Source organism: Pituophis catenifer, unplaced genomic scaffold, assembly GCF_029215685.1.
Source record: "Pituophis catenifer annectens isolate HBS135680 unplaced genomic scaffold, rPitCat1.0.hap2 SCAF_2, whole genome shotgun sequence".
NCBI lineage: Eukaryota > Metazoa > Chordata > Lepidosauria > Squamata > Colubridae > Pituophis > Pituophis catenifer.
In genome coordinates, this window is record NW_027256882.1 from 104634051 (window position 1) to 104652504 (window position 18454).

Here is an 18454-nt window from a genome sequence, read left to right on the forward strand (position 1 = left end):
GCCAGATGGGCGGAAAGAGCCCGGACCAAGAAGGGGAGGGAGGGGAGGGACAGGATCGAGCCCCCACTCCCGGCACTCGTTTCTGGGGTGCAGTAGGAAGCGATCGAGCGGAGAGGAGCAGCCAACACAGCGGAAAGCCAAGCACGCTTCCTCCGCCTGAGACAAGCTGGCAGCCGCTGCCTCGCCCGGCTTTCGCCTGCCCTACCTACCTGAAGACCGCCTCTTCCTTGAACTCCTTGCCGGGGGAAACCAAGCCGTTCTTTTTGTTGAAAAGCTTCTGCAACAAGGTGGGTGTGGGAGGCATTTTGGGAATGCGACGCTCCGTCCCGGCAGGGAACAGCCCGTGCAGCGATCGCCCTTTCGCAGCTGGGGCAGCCAGCTTAGTTCCTCGAACCCGACTCCATACGGTGTGACAGTCATATGACAAAAATTAATCACTTGCAGCAGCCGCGGCTGAAGAGAACGGGAGGGAGCGGGGAGGGGGGAGGAGGAGGAGGGCGGGGCTTCGCGCGGGTTTCCCCGGCCGCGGATTGGCTGGCCAGGCCAACCCACGTGGGCAAAACCGTATCCCTGCTTGGCTTGGCGGCGCGGCAGCCCTGGGATGTTTTGGTGTGGAGAGAAACCGGGGGAGGGGAGCGTGGAATTGGCGGGGGGGGGGGTGTTAGACAAATTAATTCGGATTCCTCCGCCAATTTTACCCCCGATTGGCTTAGGTCCCATTAAAGCGCAAGGGAATTTTGCTTAACGGGGACCAACTGAGGGGGCTGCCACAAAGAAGAGGGAGTCAAGCTATTCTCCAAAGCACCTGTGGGCAGGACAAGAAGCAATGGGTGGAAACTAATCAGGGAGAGAAGCAAACCTAGAACTAAGGAGAAATTTCCTGACAATTAAAACAATTAATCAGGGGAACAACTTGCCTCCAGAAAATGCTCCAACACTGTAAGTTTTTAAGAAGAGATTGGATAATCATTTGTCTGAAGTGGTGTACGGTTTCCTGCCTAGGCAGGGGGTTGGACTAGATGACCTCCAAGGTCCTTTCCAATTCTGTTATTCTGAGCATCCGTTCCACAAATCTAACAGAGATCTAGAGCGCAAGAAGGCAAAAATGCTCTATAAACATAATTTTGAGTAATACTGCTGGGAACTCCCTCCACCCCTCCCGTTTCTGCTCCATTTCAGTTCTGTTCAGTCAGGAGAAGACTCTAGTTACATTGTTCTAAAAGTCAGAGTTCAAAAGTGCCATGAAGGGGGGGGGGGGCGTCTTTCGTTTATGTTAGCAACGGACTGAAATGGTTACAAAGTGATTGTGCCAAGATATTAATTGTGGATGCTATGAAATTTCCCTAAGTCCTCTCAGCTACAAATTACCAGGAAAGATGTCAAGATGGTTGGGAAACAAAAGTGAAGATGGGCAAGACAGCCAGCAACTGAAGCTAAGCACTTTTCCCTTGAGAGCTAAAGACAGTATCCATAAGAACTTACTTTGTTGGTGTCCCACATGCGCCACCATTTAGTTTAAGTTGCTTCAAGGAAAGTGAGATTGGGGAGTTGCCCAAAAAGTTCTACATTTCACCAGATAGGAGTGATCTTAAATCTTTAGCTTCTCTTCTCCATCGCCATCCATCACTCCACGACCCTTTACACTATGGTGTGCTAGGTATGAGTGTTCCAATGATGACAAAACTGCACACCCAGTGATTCAAGGTGCAAGTGTCGCAATAGAGCTCTGGATGTAGTGGACTATATAAATGCAGTCTGCCTTTCAGGAAATCTAGCCATGCATTAAGACTGACCATGGTGATGACACATAATGGTCTGATATTGGTCAGAATTGTTCATCTGTCTCTGGCTGGCTGTTTCCAAAAAGAATTTGTCTGTGTAGAAACCCCAGAAAAATATAGAAAATCCCAGCACACAAAAATGTGACATCTTTGAGCCTTCTCAAAAGTGTTAACTTCTCTTCCCATACACAAAAAGTTCCTAACCTTGGTACAAGGATCATAGAAGAGGACAAGGCTGGAAACAGAATATTCAATGTTGCAACATTTACTGTAGATCTTCCTTTCATCCTCTACCTTACAGGCAAGGCATATAGCAATAACAATAGCATTTAGACTTATATACTGCTTCACAGTGCTTTACAGCCCTCTCCAATCGGTTTAAAAAGTCAGCATATTGCCCCAAACAATCTGGGTTCTCATTTTACCGACCTCAGAAGGCTGAGTCAACCTTGAGCCTGGTGAGAATAGAATTGCCCAACTGCTGGTAGCAGCCTGTAGTTCTAACTACTGTGCCACCACGGTAGTCCTCGATTTACAATCATTCATTTAATAATGGTTCAAAGTTCCAGTGGTGCTGAAAAAAGTGACTGGTATTTCCACTGCAACAGCCCCACAATCATGTGATCAAAATTCAGATGCTTGGCAACTAGCATGTATTTACAATGGTTGCAACATCCTGGGATTCCTAATTGCAACCTCCCTAACCAACTTGCAACAAGCAAGCTCAGTGGTGGAAACTCAGTATGCTTAATAACTATATGATTTACTAACCATAGCAAAAAAAGATTGTAAAATTGGGCATAACTCGCTTAATCAAATTGCTTAGTAATGGAAGTTCTGGTCTGAACTGGGATCGTAGGTCAAGGACTACCTGTATAGACAAAAGTCAATTAAGTCATCTTGGCAATTGAGACACAAATCCTCCCTGGTAGTAACTCCCTGATAGTTAAAATAAAATGATTAACGATCTATATTCCCTTTCTGGTTCCAAACATCAGATATCTGAGTTAGCCTGATGGGAGTCTTGATTTTAGAAGTTGCTTCTCTTGATATCTTTATGGCTACACTTTCCAGGTGGAGTTGCTGCCCTTTTGGAAAAATATAGGTATGCGCTGAAAAGATGATGGTGTACTGATCTGGGAAGACACTGCCATGCAAAACCTTGTGACAAAAGTAAGTGGTGAAGCTCTTAGCCATTCCTAATCACAGTAAGTAGTCCAAATCAAACCATTAGCTCTCTTATTATTCCCACCTGAAATATAAACATAAAATACTCCGGTGTTCCTTTGGATGAGCTGCATGAATATATCTTCTATGTGTTGAGTATGATGCACTATTCTAGTCATTCAACAAACCACTGTTAAAATTCTAGCTTAACCTTTAGAGACAATTAAAAATATTCTTCCTAGTTTGAGTTAATCATATACATTTACCTGCCTTTGCTTCATATACCTTTATATATTTTTATTTCTCTCTGTTTTCCCATTTGCTCAACTTTTAGGAGGAACAGTCTCACTTCCCCGTTTTGAAACAAGGAGGATATTTTGTCATTGTTTCCCCAAATCCAAAAAGCCAGACATGGGTGGGGAGAGTGGTTTTAGTGGTTCTCAAAACTTTTTGCCAAGACTTTAAGTCTATTACTCATCTTCTCCCAAAACTACTTCCTGAAGAGCCATGATTGCTAGCCCTCCTTACCTTGAGGGTCCCAAATCTACTGATTTTGTCATGAAAAAGACTGGAAGATTTTAGTGCCAATTGGCATGTAAGATTGGTTTTATGATTAGGATATTCTTCCAAGTATAGATATTAATGGATGTGAGAAACTAAACTATGTTCATTTATCAAAGTAAGGGAAAATATATTCTATAGACTGAAAGTGACAGCTGAGATGTGTCTTAAGTGCAGTTTCAAAGGATCAAAAAGCAAAATGCTTTAATCCAGTATTTTCATCCCTTTTGGGTGTGTGTTTTTGAGTCATTATTGACTCCTGGTGACTGCCTGAACAAGTCCCTGAAATTTTCATGGCAAGATTTTTTGGACATAGTTTACCATTGTCTCCTTCCTAGGGCTAAGAATGATTGGTCCAAGGTCATGTAGTTGGTTTGGGGCCTAAGGCAGGACTAGAACTCACAATCTCTCAATTTCTAGGATGCTGCCTTAGCCACTATACCAAATTAGCTCTCCCATATTTGAGGGCCAAGGAAATGGTCATTCTAGGGCCAATAAATAAAACCATGCCACTTCTTTGTAAGGAAGCATCAACTGAATACTAGAATGATAGGAGAATTTTAAAAAAAAATACCAGGAAGGAGAATAGCTTGAAAGAAAAAGTTCAAAATCATTGTTGGAATCAGGAAGTCAATTAAAAGCACTAGTGACTGAACAAAGGTTCTGGGGAGATGGGGGAGGGGGGATAGAAAGCAGACCCTTTAATTCCATGAAGCTCAACAAAGCCTATAGGTCTGCACAGCTCTTCCTTTTGTTCTGTTAGAAGTCTGAATAAATATAATATTCACTTCCTTGGGAACAAGTTAAAAAGTGACTTGGAGGGGGAAAAACGGTAAAACATTCTATTGAGTTAGGAAGGAAAAACTGACTAAGGATTTTGTACCATTTCTATACATTTTCTCTTTGAACCCCATGTATAATTTTGTAATGGTAACAAAGCAAGTATACAAAACTTTCATATTTTTCTCTATTATGGTTTAGCTTTCCTTCAAAGTTTTATTTATTTAGTTTAAGTTTTAGTAAATCTTTAGTTAAATTTTATAGAATCTTTTAAACAGCTTAAATGAATCTTGTAATCTGCTTATATACTAATTCAAGATTGAAAATGGGCCATTTTAAGGTTATGTACCGATTAGTCAATTAGCAGTCAAGATTAAACTTTGTAGAGATGAGACACACTAAATATGATAGAAAATTGATAGTTTTTCAGGTTACATTTGATTTTTTAAAAAAATTAAAATGGCTTGCAACTTCATTGTTTTGAAACCAGAATGTGATGAAATGTGCAGTTAAAATAGCAAGGGGAGAAGAATCACAAATTTCACACAAATAGAATTTGTGTAAAGGGACTTTAGTGCTGATGAAAAGTGATGGTCGGTCAAAAGTACAGCAAAAGAACTTCAATCTTTTTTTCTATTTCTTACTCCTGCGAAACATGGTGCTGAGTATCAAAATTGTATGGCAGAGTAAAGACTTGGTAGTAGATATAACAGTCACCAAATATAATGCATTTTCCTGTCCCATTCCAATTTACATAGGGGAGCCAGTTTGGCCTAGTGTTTAAAGCACCAGGCTGGAACCTGGGAGTCTGGGAGTTGAAGTCCGGCCTTACCTATGAAAGCCAGCTGGGTGATATTGGACCAGTCACACACTCTCAGCTCAAGATTGTTATTGTGGGGGGAAATAGGAGGAAGACTATTAGATGTTCGCCACCTTGAGTTGCTTATAAAAATAATAAAGATGGGCTATAGAATCAGTGAATCAATCAATATAACCAGACCTTTCTTTTTGTGTCAGCAATTGAAGCCCCACTTTTGTGCTTGAGAAATAGTTTGGAACATCCTAATAATTCTAAGCAGAAATTCAAACAGAGAAACCCATCTTCTCTGCTCCGTAACAAGAAATAATCTAGCCTTAATAACACTTATATGTGAACAAAATGAAACAATTTTTCCCAAGTTAGGGATGAAGCAGAATTTATACAGTATGTTTAATTTCAATTGTGTGAAATTTCTATAAATCCTGGATTAGATTGCCCCCAGCTCATTGGTCTTTTGTGATGCTGTTACCTAGTTTGGTAATGAAATGTGTGCAAACAAACAAATGAACAAACAAACTCAGAGAGCACCAAGAATCCCAAAGTTACCTGGAAAGTAAAATTGAAATACAGATTGGAAAATATCAACTATGCATGAAAACAAATGCACAAAATTAGACTCCAATGCCAGAGTCCATGGCATTCCCACATAGTACATTCTATACTCTCTTAACATTAGGTGAGTCACAATTAAATAGGAGAAATGAGAAGGATCATGGTCATGGGTTGCAAGCAAAATGTAACCTCCAGCAAATGTCTAAAATCCAAGATTCGGTCATACTTCTAAGTTTTTATTTGATATGCAAGCCATCAAGTGGTGACTAGACAATGTCAGTCAGTCCTATGTGTAATAATGTGTCTCTATAATAAATGATATTGTTTCCATCTAATTTTTCAGGCAAACTGAAGAGCTGCCTTTTATTATTCTGTAAAGCAAGGGCTTTTGATAGGAACAAACTCTCTCTTTAGCAATGTGTTATGTAAAATGAAAATTTGAACTGACCCCATGAAGGACTACATCGGGCAGATTATTCCTGACTGGAATCAGAAGCTTGCTGGATATGTTGCTGTGCTTATGTCAACACCACTGTAGACGTCCATCAGAGGAGAATCTTCATTATAAAGTGACCTTGACCACATTAGATGTTTTGGAAAATAACATTAAGAGAAATCAGAAATGAGTATTAAGCTTCTTTTTCCACTGGTATAACCATATGACAAAGGCAATAAGAGCCAGCAAAGATTTACTTTGTCTTGATTATTTTTTCATGGAATAGCATCAGTAAAATTGTTCTCCAAAAAAGGTTGTACTAAACCAAATCCAAGCATAATAAGGAGCTTTGGTTAGTTTTCAAAAGGCAGCAGCTGCTTCTGATCTCCTCTTCATAGCGACTTTTTCTAGCCATCACACTTCAGTTTTTATAAGTACGTTAGATACTTACAAACCAAAAGGTATATTAAACATTGTGTCATCCATAAAATTTTAAGAATAGTCTTTAAGGTAGAGGGAGGAGTTTGAATAAGGCAGAATACAGGCTAGAGTTGCCCAGCATACAAAGTCACCAAGAGGCAAAATAAATTTTAGCTTATTATATTATGTAAACTCAACTTGATTTGTTTTAATTTTATAATTCAGTGTCTTGTGTTTGGCCAGAAAACTGGGCTGAGTAAACCATGATAAACATGTTAGGAGAACAGTACCACAGAAGCTTCTTTATCACAAGTAATACGCAGAACAATCTTTTTAAATCCAGCAATGAAGATCAATATTTTGTCTTAAAATCCATTGAGGAAAAGAAACAACACTGTTAAAAAGAACTCTGCTAACAAAAATGATTTATTTTTTTACATATTCAGAGGAGACAAAAGTATTAGAGCTTCACATTTTAATTTACATTCAGTATAGTTGAAATGAAAAATAGAAGCAATTATTCTGAATTGGCTTAAATTCAAATATTCCAGTTTAGCTAAATTTAGGCTAATATCCTGAGATATATCACACACACACACACACACACACACACCCCCTTGATATCATTCATATATATATATATATATATATATATATATATATATATATATATATATATATATATATATATATATTTGTTTTCTCAGGTTTTCGCGGGTGTTTGTATGTAGGTCTTTGGTTATTCGGGTCTTCTCCCACGTAAAATTGGAAGTGTCTTGGCGACGTTTCGACGAAGTCTCATTCGTCATCTTCAGGCTGGTGTTCTCGGCTTCGTGCTTCCAGGAGCAAATCATTGCTCCTGGAAGCACGAAGCCGAGAACACCAGCCTGAAGATGACGAATGAGACTTCGTCGAAACGTCGCCAAGACACTTCCAATTTTACGTGGGAGAAGACCCGAATAACCAAAGACCTACATATATATATATATATATATATATATATATATATATATATATATATATGAATGATATGTAAAATAGTTTCAAAAATATAATTCAAAACATGAACACTAAACTTATGCCATTTTATAATCAGCTTTTACCTATCAAAATACATGTATCCTGAAGTATATTTTCCCCCATTATTTTCTTTAAAACTATCATCAGGTTTCAAATGTACAAAAGCCAGATATTTTCTTTAATTATGTGCTGCCTTCCATTTTCTCAATTTACAATTTTTCCTTTTTTTAATGATTCAACTAAGTAAATGTTTTACATTGTCCTTAAGAAAACTAAGAAGTAAACCAAAGTAATTTTCAATACAGAAATAATAAGTTCCCATATGCAAATCCAACAATCTCCTTCCTAGGTAACCATTTTACATATTGTTCAATAAGTATGAAATTCAGAAGCATGTAACAAGCGTTGTAGATAAATACTGGAAATTAGATATAACTCTAGGAATATGTAAGATATGAAGAGAGTATTAATATAATTTATTCCAATAGAACTTAATGCCCATGAATTTTACTAATTATACCTGCTGTTTATAATAGATACTGTAGCAGGATCTAACAGATACTCTGCTTAGTTTCTTCCTGCTTTGGTGAAATAACAACTGAAATGTTCAGCTACCATTACCACAGGTCCAGGTTTTTGAGCTTGTAATAATATCTGAAATATAAATATTTTTGTACTGGGATAAAATTTCTGTTTCATCTTTTGGAGAAAATAAATCAGTATCATATTGTTGAATTTGGGAACAACATTACAACTGTAGAACAGTCAGAACTGTCAATGGAAATAGATCTAAAAACTTGTCTAAAATGCAATATCTGGTATAACAAGAAATTTGGATGGCATACAGCAGAAAAAGCAGTTCTTATAATAAAGCAAGCAATAGCAGTAGCACTTAGGCTTATATACCACTTCACAGTGCTTTACAGCCTTCTTTAAGCACTTTACAGAGTCAACATTATTGCCCCCAACAATTTGGGTCCTCATTTTACTGACCTCAGAAGGGTGTAAGGCTGAGTCAACCTTGAGCCAGTGAGAATCGAACTGCTGGAAACCGGCAGTCAGCAGAAGAAGCCCGCAGTACTGCATTCTAACCACAGTGCCACCACGGCTTTAATATACTTTTTTGGTAACAGACAAGATATATAAACTGCCATCTTTCAATAGTAACGATCTTCCATATCTTTTTCCTATTATAGTTATTTCTTAGCAATAATGTACCTTTATGCTCAACATTACCATTTTACCTTTGCTGATTTATGTTAGACTGATTAATTTTATCAATTAGGTTAACCTTTAAAGGTGGAAATAAAACTGACTAAATAGCTTTTTGTGTTAGAAATGATTTGCCCACAAATCACTCTGCGGATCTACAGTATAGCCAAGAAATAATCTGAACTCAGGAGCTAATCTCACATTTTTTCAATTCCCTTTCCAAGCAATTCGTGTTGTAGGTTCACTCCAAGTCTGGAGTTTGTTCTGAAGCTTTTATCCCAAATTACCACAAACTATTTTCTGCATATAGAATCTGAAAGCATGTTACCCATTTAAGATAGCTCATCAAAATATTTCCTTTCTCTTCCTTTTACCTTCAGTTGCCTCTGGTGGGAGAAACCCTTCTTTTTTATTTGTTGGATGTTGGAGTACTTTCAGTGGTCTAAATCCTGGTGAAGCTTGAATAATAGAGCAGATTTCTGGTGGGCTACGTAAATACTGAATGAAATAGAAGAACTTTATTCATACAACATGGAGTACTTTTCAGAACATTAAATTAATAGGTAAGCATTGCATGTATAATCTTTTGGCTCTTGTGCTCACACTCCTCTGTCTTTTTCTAAAGTGGATATGAGATCAAAACCACTTCCTTTCATTTTTAAACAGAGTTACGTCTTGTGAATATCCTAGTTAATTTAAACTAGGAATGGGCAAACTAAGAGCAAAGGCTGTAATCAGATTCTTAATTTCCTGGACCAAAAAAAAAAAAAAAATAGGGCAGATCAGAACAAAACTAAATTTAATTGTAAAAATTAAGTACAGCTAATATTAATCTCCCAAGTATCCAATAACTTCCTCTTCCTATATATATATATAAAATAATTCCTCCAATTACTGGAAAGAGTTTGGGGGTACAGGTTTCTTTTAAACGATGGTTTGCTAGAAAGCCAAATCAAATAACATTTGGTTCTGACTGCTTTAAACCAATTATAACTTAAAATAAACATGGAGCCTTCAAGTTTGGATTTAATGAAGATTCTAAAAGATCTGAATTTAAACCCTTGAGCCCATGCCAGAGGAAAAAGGGAAGGAAAAGCAGATATACCAGAAGCTTGTTGTGATGATACAAAACTAATGGTGAATTTTGACAGTATGTTTGAAAGGAGTCATAGAGCAATATCAACCTATTTGAAACTCTCCTTTATGGAATCAATATAAAATATACCTTGGGAGGGGAAAGGTTCTGCAAGTTGGCAGCAAAAGTTGGCAGCAAAAGTTGGCCATTAATTTTACAGATGTTTTTGTAAAACACTTTAGAAAAAAAAAGTGACACTTGAAATTATAGTGCATATATTAAAACAAGAAAGAGCCCAAATAAAGGAGGTAAATGAGTAATTCATGGTTCAGTACCAATATCTTCATCTAAAGTGTAAAACCAGAAGAAAACCAGACCTAAGAATATATCACATTTCAGAGACAGAACTTTGAAAACATTTGAAATTCTATTCTACTGTTGGAAGAAACATCCTTCTAGGTTCTGCTCCAAGTGGGGAAACAGACACTGGAAACATGGAGACTGCTTGGAAAGATGGTTTAATGGTGGACAGGATCACATGGCTTGAGTCCCTGAACAGAAAAGGGGGGGATACAGCGAGTTTTTCAGGTTTTATGCTCTCTCTGGCTTTGAACTTCCTGGGGCCCAGAAAGAGTACTCTGATTGGTTGTCAGACTCCCAGGGGGTAGGGGTCTTGCTGGCTGATGGTCACATGTGGTGAGTTTCTGCTGCTATTGTGTAGAGGGCTAATCCTATCTTTGTTGAATCTTTGGCAATTCCTACTATGGCTCTGCCTGAAGGAGGCAGATCTTTGTTATGTAGAATAGACTGGCCCAGGCCTTAATGGCCAATTGACAAAGGGTGGGGGCAGGAAGATGGGAGCTGCTTTGTCTGTAAAATATGCTTCTCCATTTCTCATCCAGGGAAATATAATATTCTGCCTTTTTCATATTTCCTAAAATATTTCATTCTTCTAGGAAAGGGGTGGGTGCTAACTTCCTACACTACCTTGATGCTTTAAATATCAAACAAACAAACAAACAAACAATCGCATACTAATTTAATATTGAATCACAGAAAAAGTAAATAAACATATAACCTGATAAATGGTCCTTTGGGGAGAAAGAGGAACAATTGCTTCTGAATTCACATTTGGACACTCTTTATATGCCAAACAGTTGTCCTGGACCAAGGCTTCATGTGTGGACAATAAGTCTAACTGTAAACAAAACAAAATGAAAATACAAGGGGTTATGGTTAATCAGAGAGTGTGCTTCTCAAGGAAAATATTTCATGACCTTCAGTTTACAGGTGTAGTTTATCTGAACTGGGCAAGACAAAACAGCCTTCCCTTTGTCAAAATATGCTGTGATACTGGCATATAAAAAACTGGCTTATCATAAGACACCATTATGGGTCAAGATCATCAGAGTAGGTGTTGTTCAAGTAGATAGTTACATGATACTCTTTTGAACTGGAAACATATTTAACACAAAAATGTCTGGATATAACCTTCAGTCTTAAGATGCATCTCAGCTATTGATAATTCAAAATGTACAGAAAATAATCCTTTATTCGCTTTTGCTTGAGTTTCTGATAAAAGTCATTTAAACTGGAAACTCTGGTTGATATTCATTTCACATCAATGTTTATTTTTCAAGCAAAACTGCCAAGCAAGTAAGGATACTTATTGCCAGAAATAACAATGTTCAAAAGATATTAATGCTTTTGCAATTGAGCGAATTGGCTCATTTTTAAAAAAAGACATTTTTTCCTAAAAGTATTACTAAGTGGCACACTTCAAACAAACATTTATACTGTTACCTATATGATGAAAATATTAGTTTAAATAGCCAGAATGTCTGGTGCCATTAAGGTACTTTAACATAACATTTCCAGGTAGTTTACAGTTGTAAAATAAGCACACAATAAAAACAAAATCTCATTTCAACCTTCCTTTTTCAGCAAGCCGGGCTGGCCTAATTTTTTAAGTGTTTTTAAGTGTTTTGTTTATTGTTTTTAATTAATGGGGCCAAATTTATATATGTATATTTTAACTGTATTTTAATATTTGTACTTGATGTTTTTACTTGGCTGTTCACCGCCCTGAGTCCTCAGGGAGAAGGGCGGTATACAAATTCAAAATAAAATAAAAAAAAAATAAAATAAATTTAGTAGCAAAGAAATAAAGATGTTTATTTATGCATTCAATTAATACCCTCCCTTTAAACTCAATCAAATATTTAAAGCAAGAAACCTATTGTAGGTTATGTGCCCTATACAGAGTATTTGTGCAATAGAAAATATGCGATTATTCTGTAAACTGGAACCCTTTGATCCAACAATTCCAGATTCATCTACCATATATGGGTGCCAGATTTTGATAAGTTGAATTTAGTATCTACAGTTGTGCAAACGCGGAAACCGTGGAAAGTCAAATGAGCAAGCTTGCATTCACAAATGTGTGGAAGGGGCCTTGACCCCTGTATCCAGTGTTGAATATGTAAGCCTCCACTGATTATAAGGGTGCTCTCCCCATTGGATCTTTTTCCTGAAATAAATGGATAAAGGCATTCTCATTCTCAATGTCAAGGTGCCAAATAAGTCATAGCTGTGGATTTTCTGCCATTATGTCAGTATTTCTAAGTGCCAGGTTCAATATGGTTTATATACCTTCTTTTTTCCTTTTGTGCATGCACTCCACCTTCCCCATGGCCTTCAGACACAGGCAGTAGTTACATACCTTGTCAGCATTGGGTGGTTTGGATGCTACAATCCCACACATTTCCTTGGAGCTGTTTTTTCCATAGGAAGGCAGTACATGAGGAGAGGATATAGAACATACATTTTCGAATGTTATTTTTTTTCTACATTTCCTTTTGACAGATTGCTGATCCTCAATCTAAAGTTAAAAAAAGGAAATGTGTATCGTGTAAAATCAAGACTAGTGAAAAATGTACTTACATTTAAAATAACCTAATGTAAACAAAGCATTTTGCATTTTTATCTCATTTTTAAAAACATAACAAATTATATGGAGGAGGTTATACTCATTTCCCCATCACTGTCAAGAACACTTTTGTAAAGATGTTTTTGGAGAAAGTAGATCTAGCAATGAAAATGGAGACTGCATTTTTTTCCCTCTGTTTTCTGAAGGAGGAGTCAAACAGGAGTCAAACCCACAGCCTCTCATTGCCTCTTCCTATCAGATGCAAACTGACCCTCCCTGCCCCAAAACAAAGCCCCTTGTAATCCCATCTAAACCAAAGTATTAAAGCCTAAGTCACCAGCTCACAGTCCAGCCTGGGGGCATTCTTACAGGAAAACTCCAAGGATTCAAATCAGCTGCAATATTCCTTTCCTTTTATCCATGGATCTTCCTCTGTCCCCCTGAAAGGCCCGTTTTGCCTAACAATAGAACTAGCTCCAGGGATACTGACAAGGACTTGCCTAGCTTCCCCAACCTGGCTGGCAAATAAAATCCCTAAGATTTCCCACTTTGCAACCCTCAACTGCTATAAAAATATTTTCCATTGTTCGGTGTCTCTCTTTCTGGTAAAATTGGGTGCCAACAACATGGGGTTTTTTCCTCCTCCTTAGTGTTGTGCTCTATATTTTGGAATTTTTGGTGACTTCAGTTTCTTAAGATCTTCTAATAAGTCCATGAGAGAAGAGAAGGATGCAGACTATAAAAAGGATTTCCTTCCTCAAAAGCCTTGTCTCCATTTAAAGTGTCCAGTGGCATCATAACACCATAATAACTTCAATTGCTTCTTCTGGGGCATCTGCATCTAAGAACAGGAGGACAGTATCAAAAAGTATTTTCTTATATTAACTCCAAAACTGAAAATAAGACTGGCTGGATATGTGAGAAACTCAAGAAATATTGTGGGCAAGAATAAGCAAACGGGACTGGTTAAATAATTCTTCCTTCTATCTATCACATTCCACTGAGAGTATTCTTCCATCATTTACCAGTAACAGGAAGCATGTTGGTGAGAAACCCTGCCCTGTCATATTACCCCTATCCTTGATGGTTGTAATCTATTACAGCTGTAGAAGGGGGCAGCATTTCATCAGGCTTGGCTAATCCTGAAAAAGCTAAGCAGGGTTACATTTAGTTATGACTTCAATGAGGGACTACCAGGAAACCCTAGGGTTGTAGACCAGATTGGGAAATCTGAAAAAAAAAAAAAATCTCAGGAGATAATAGCAAATAATTTCTGTTATCTTGCCATGAAAGCTACATGGACGACAGGCATGTAGTCGCTAGGGGTTGAGCTCAGCTCAAGCGAATGTTAATCTTTGTTATCCATTAAATCCAATTATAGTCCCCTTTCAATCATTCATACCAGCTTGATATTCCAAAGAAGGACGCAATACTTTAGTATTAGCTTACAATTGTCAAGTGGGAATCGTGTCCAATTCATGTCCAATTCTATCAATAAATATAGATGTGTTACTACTTTGTTTGGAAGGGGTGTTTTGTTATGGTTTTTATAACAGCCTGGCAACGAATAATTTAACACTTCAGTTGAAAATCTCACAATTGTGATTCACTGTAACAAGTAAAGATATTCTCCTTAGACTTATAAAAACAGTGGGTTGTGGTAGAGAGGTCAAATACACAAGTAACTGTGCACAGAAATAAAGGTAATCACGCATTGCCCAATTTATACCGACAGCCGAAGAGTATTAAAAATAGTTACCTTCTTTTTTCGTTCTGGAAGCAATAATGAAACCCCAGAAGGCTGTGATTTAAGTCTTTTTTCATTTGCAGACAAAATTTTACACACTTGTTTCCCTGAAAAATACAACAAAACACCACAGTATGTTTCAAATCATCTGAAAAAAACTGGCCCTATTTTTGCCAGCCATAGGTTTGTGACTCAGAGGCCGATCAACAGCATCATGTGCTTATTCCCAATTTCAGAATATATAATTATATCTTCACACTATATATAGCTTACCCACTTTATTCAAAATCTTTCTACAAAGAGGGAATGAACATTTTGCACTTGATGTATGTATCCAAGGGTACCAATTACTTTAGATGAATCAGGTACTCACAACTGTTACCATGGTGACAAAAAAATTGGGGTGCAGCCTGCAGCCAGAAATAGCTGTGATTTGTAGCTTGTCACCATTTTTCCCCACTAGCAGCCAATCAAAGTGTTGCAGACCCTCTTTAGTCCTTCCGATACTGGCTTGGAAACTGAGAAAGTGTAGCAAGATACTCTTTAAAGGCTGGACTTCATGCATTGAGTTGAAACCAGTACAGGAATCTCTTATAAAGCTGCACTGGTAGGAACACTCATTTTTATGTTTTCTGTGCCAAGTGCTCCTCACCAGAGCAATCCTGTCTCAGTCGACTTGTCTTCCAATCTAGTATATGAGAAGAATCAGGCTTCCCTTGTTCACTTGATTTCCCTCCCTTCCCCCAAAATGCTCTCCAGATCACCATTCTGATAGGTCACCATCACGTAAATGATGAGGGGAAGGGAAAAACTGTCCTCCATCTTGAGTTAGTTAGGTGGCCTTAATCTAACTAACATAGCTCTTATACGAATTTTTTTTCTTTGCTAAAGATTCTGCTCACCAGCCTTTGCACAATCCTGGTCTAATTTTTTGTTTATGTTTATAATAGAATGCACATCCTCTGTTCTTCATTCATTTCTTCCCAGGTTCCTCTATGATTGGCATGGAAACAGGTGCTTAACAGCGTGAGAGGAAGTGTTTGGCCACATTATATTCTGTACCATGTCCTTTCAGCACATTCTCCTCTGGTGTAAGGACATTATTTGCTATGATCTGGAACTTGGTTATGAATGCACATTTATGCATGCATATTTTTACTGCTTTATTGACATTGGATCAAGGCATTTGATTATGTCTTGTGCCAAAATAAAATACTATAAAATAAAATAAAATAAAATAAAATAAAATAAAATAAAATAAAATAAAATAAAATAAAATAAAATAAAATAAAATAAAATAAAATACTTTAGACAAAATATTAAGGTACAAGCTACTACCAGGGGGAAGGAAAAATACATGGTTTGAGATGATCCAAATCAGAGATGATCCAACAGAAGATGTACAACTGTTTTTTTAATTTATTTTGATAGACAGACAGACAGACGCATGACCGTTCAAAGAGAATGGAAAGAGTTCTCAACAAATTAATGAACTGAATGCCTGGGTATTCAGTTCATTTTATTATGATCAAAGATGAGTCAAATTTGAGTACAGTAGAGAATGCTGCTTTGAATATTTTCCCTAGTAAGGTCTCCCTGAAAATCTGGGATGAACATTCATTAAATTGATTGCAACCAATTTTAGAGCTTCAGAGTTGAAACGTTCTTCAGAAAACAGCCATGCAATTTCACAAAAAGGTGCAACTTCCATAATAAATTGTAACAGCTGCTATGAAGATCCAGTTTGCTGTAGCAGTTAAGACCCTGGCCTAGAAGCCAGGAGACAGAGTTCTAGGCCTCCCTTAGGTTAGGCAGGAAAGTTGGCTGGATGATTTTGAACAGGTCAATCTTTTTTTATTAGGTATATTCACTGCCTTGAGTTCTTTCTCTCTCAAGCCAAAATTACTGATAGTTAAGTCGAGACATACATTTTTAAATCCCTGATTAGTCTTGTGAGAAAATATGATACCAAATTATTATAGGGCATGTAAACAAATTCCATGAATGACAGCAAAGCAATGCAGAGGATGAGAAGGGAACTATTTTAGTTATGATATTTTCAGTGCTAGGATTGCAGTCCAGCTGTAGTAAAAGTTTTATAACATATGATTAGAGAGTATTTAAAGGAACCACTATAAATAGGCTGTTGACATAATCCTTACCTCAGTAATAAAGAAAAAAATCTATTAGGTACCTTACACATAGTAAAGAAACTTTTTTTTTTTTTACCTGCTACCACAGCTGAAGTATTTGTGGGTTCAGAAGGCAGTTTCTGCCTGGATTGTTTTCTGCTGGCAAAAGACTGTGGTATTAATATATTATATATTCAAACATTATGAAAAACTATAACTAGCATTGCAAATAAAAATATCCATGTATTAAGATGAAATATTTTTGTTCCTCTAATTAAACAAGTCACCAATATTCAAAGCAAGACCCCGATAACATTAGGAGGACAGCCTTAAAATTTGTGGAAGAATTCAATTACTGTATCCTGGTAGCATCATGGATACAGATGGAGGAACAGAGGCAGATGTGAAATACCAACAGGCAAAGTAGCTGCTGTCTTCTAACAAATGCGCTCAGTATGGACCATGTCTGCCATAAACACAGCAACCAAGATCAGATTATTTAATGCCATTGTCATACCAAATACCATCTTTGCCGGTGAGATCTGGAAATCTACAACAAAAATTGTTCATAAGATCAATATCTTCCAACAACATTGCCTCAGAAGGATTCTTCATATCTCGTATAAGGACCATGTCGCAAACAAGGAAATTCCACAAAGTAATTTCCCAAGACTCTCTTGAGACATTGAGAATACAAAGAATGGGCTTCGCTGGACACATGCTCCATGAGTGAGCAACGTCCAGCAAAAATCACAACCAATTGGATACCAAAGGATGGCTGCAGATCAAGAACTGTGGAGTATGTTTGTAGCCCAATATGCTCAGACGTGGAAAAAAAATTAACCGGAAAGCACTGTACAAGTAGTCCTCAACTTACAACACTCTGAAGTTACAATGGCACCGATAAAACTAATTTAGGGCTGTTTTTCACACTTACGACTGTTGTGGCATTCCCATGGTCATATGATCAAAATTCAGGCACTTGGGAATTGGCATATATTCATGATAGTTGCACTGTCCCGGGTCATGTGATCACCACCTGTAACCTTCCCAGCTGGCTTCGGACAAGGAAAGTCAATGGGGAAGCCAGATTTGCCCAATGACTGCATGATTCACTTAAGAACTGCAGTGATTCACTTACCTACTATGGCAAAAAAGGTCAGAAAATGGGACAAAAGTCCCTTACCTGCCTTGCTTAGCAATAGAAATTTTGGGCTCATTTGTGATCATAAGTTAAGGACTACTTGTGTGCAACAATATTTATTTTTTTAATTCATTACATTTATTTGCTGACCATCTCATTTCAAACCACTCTGGACGGCTTACAGCATAACAAACATAAAAAAACCCCACCATTAAAATCATTGGCTATAAAATGCTATAAAATCATTAACACAAAACGTACAAGTCGGATACAATGGGAAAGCAGGTGGGGTTAGCTTTTAATTAGTCAACCACCTCCAGTGTGAAACTCTCCCATAGGGACCCCAAGCCATCTGGCCGAAGCAGACATTTAAGGCTCTTACAAAAAGGATGGTAGCCAATCTGACCTCTGGGGTAGGGAGAGATAATACGTATTATATATCAGCTAATCAGTCAAAACCATTCATATGGTTAATTTTGCTTTAATATGAACCTCTATTGGTCTCACAATAGATACGTGACAGCTCAGCAGTTAAAGACACTGAGCTTGTCAGTTGGAAAGCTGACAGCCCAGGTTCAAAACCCAGCACTACGAAATAGAATAAGCTCCCGTCACTTGCACCAGCTCCTGTCCACCTAGCAGTTCAAAAGCATGAAAATGCAAGTAGATAAATAGGCA

The 18454-nt window shown here is 37.5% G+C and overlaps 2 protein-coding genes and 1 long non-coding RNA gene across 3 annotated transcripts in view; 1 reads left to right on the forward strand and 2 right to left on the reverse strand.

The window, feature by feature from the left end:
* The window catches only part of FNIP1 (folliculin interacting protein 1), a 102822-nt gene extending 102422 nt beyond the window's left edge, over positions 1-400 (reverse strand). The window contains exon 1 of the mRNA XM_070937315.1: positions 210-400. Within this exon, the coding sequence (XP_070793416.1) occupies positions 210-304 (95 nt within the window). The 5' untranslated portion in view covers positions 305-400. The remainder of the gene's footprint in view (positions 1-209) is intronic.
* On the forward strand, positions 1-9306 carry LOC139312485 (uncharacterized). Its single transcript, XR_011600002.1, has 3 exons — positions 1-287; positions 2856-2954; positions 9130-9306. It is a non-coding gene; the product is annotated as an uncharacterized lncRNA (long non-coding RNA).
* Positions 8145-18454, reverse strand: part of MEIKIN (meiotic kinetochore factor) — a 25294-nt gene continuing 14984 nt past the window's right edge. The window contains exons 8-13 of the mRNA XM_070937317.1: positions 16730-16791; positions 14513-14607; positions 12547-12705; positions 10903-11022; positions 9124-9247; positions 8145-8191 (exon numbers count right to left, since the gene is read on the reverse strand). Coding sequence (XP_070793418.1) covers positions 8145-8191; positions 9124-9247; positions 10903-11022; positions 12547-12705; positions 14513-14607; positions 16730-16791 — 607 coding nt within the window. The remainder of the gene's footprint in view (positions 8192-9123; positions 9248-10902; positions 11023-12546; positions 12706-14512; positions 14608-16729; positions 16792-18454) is intronic.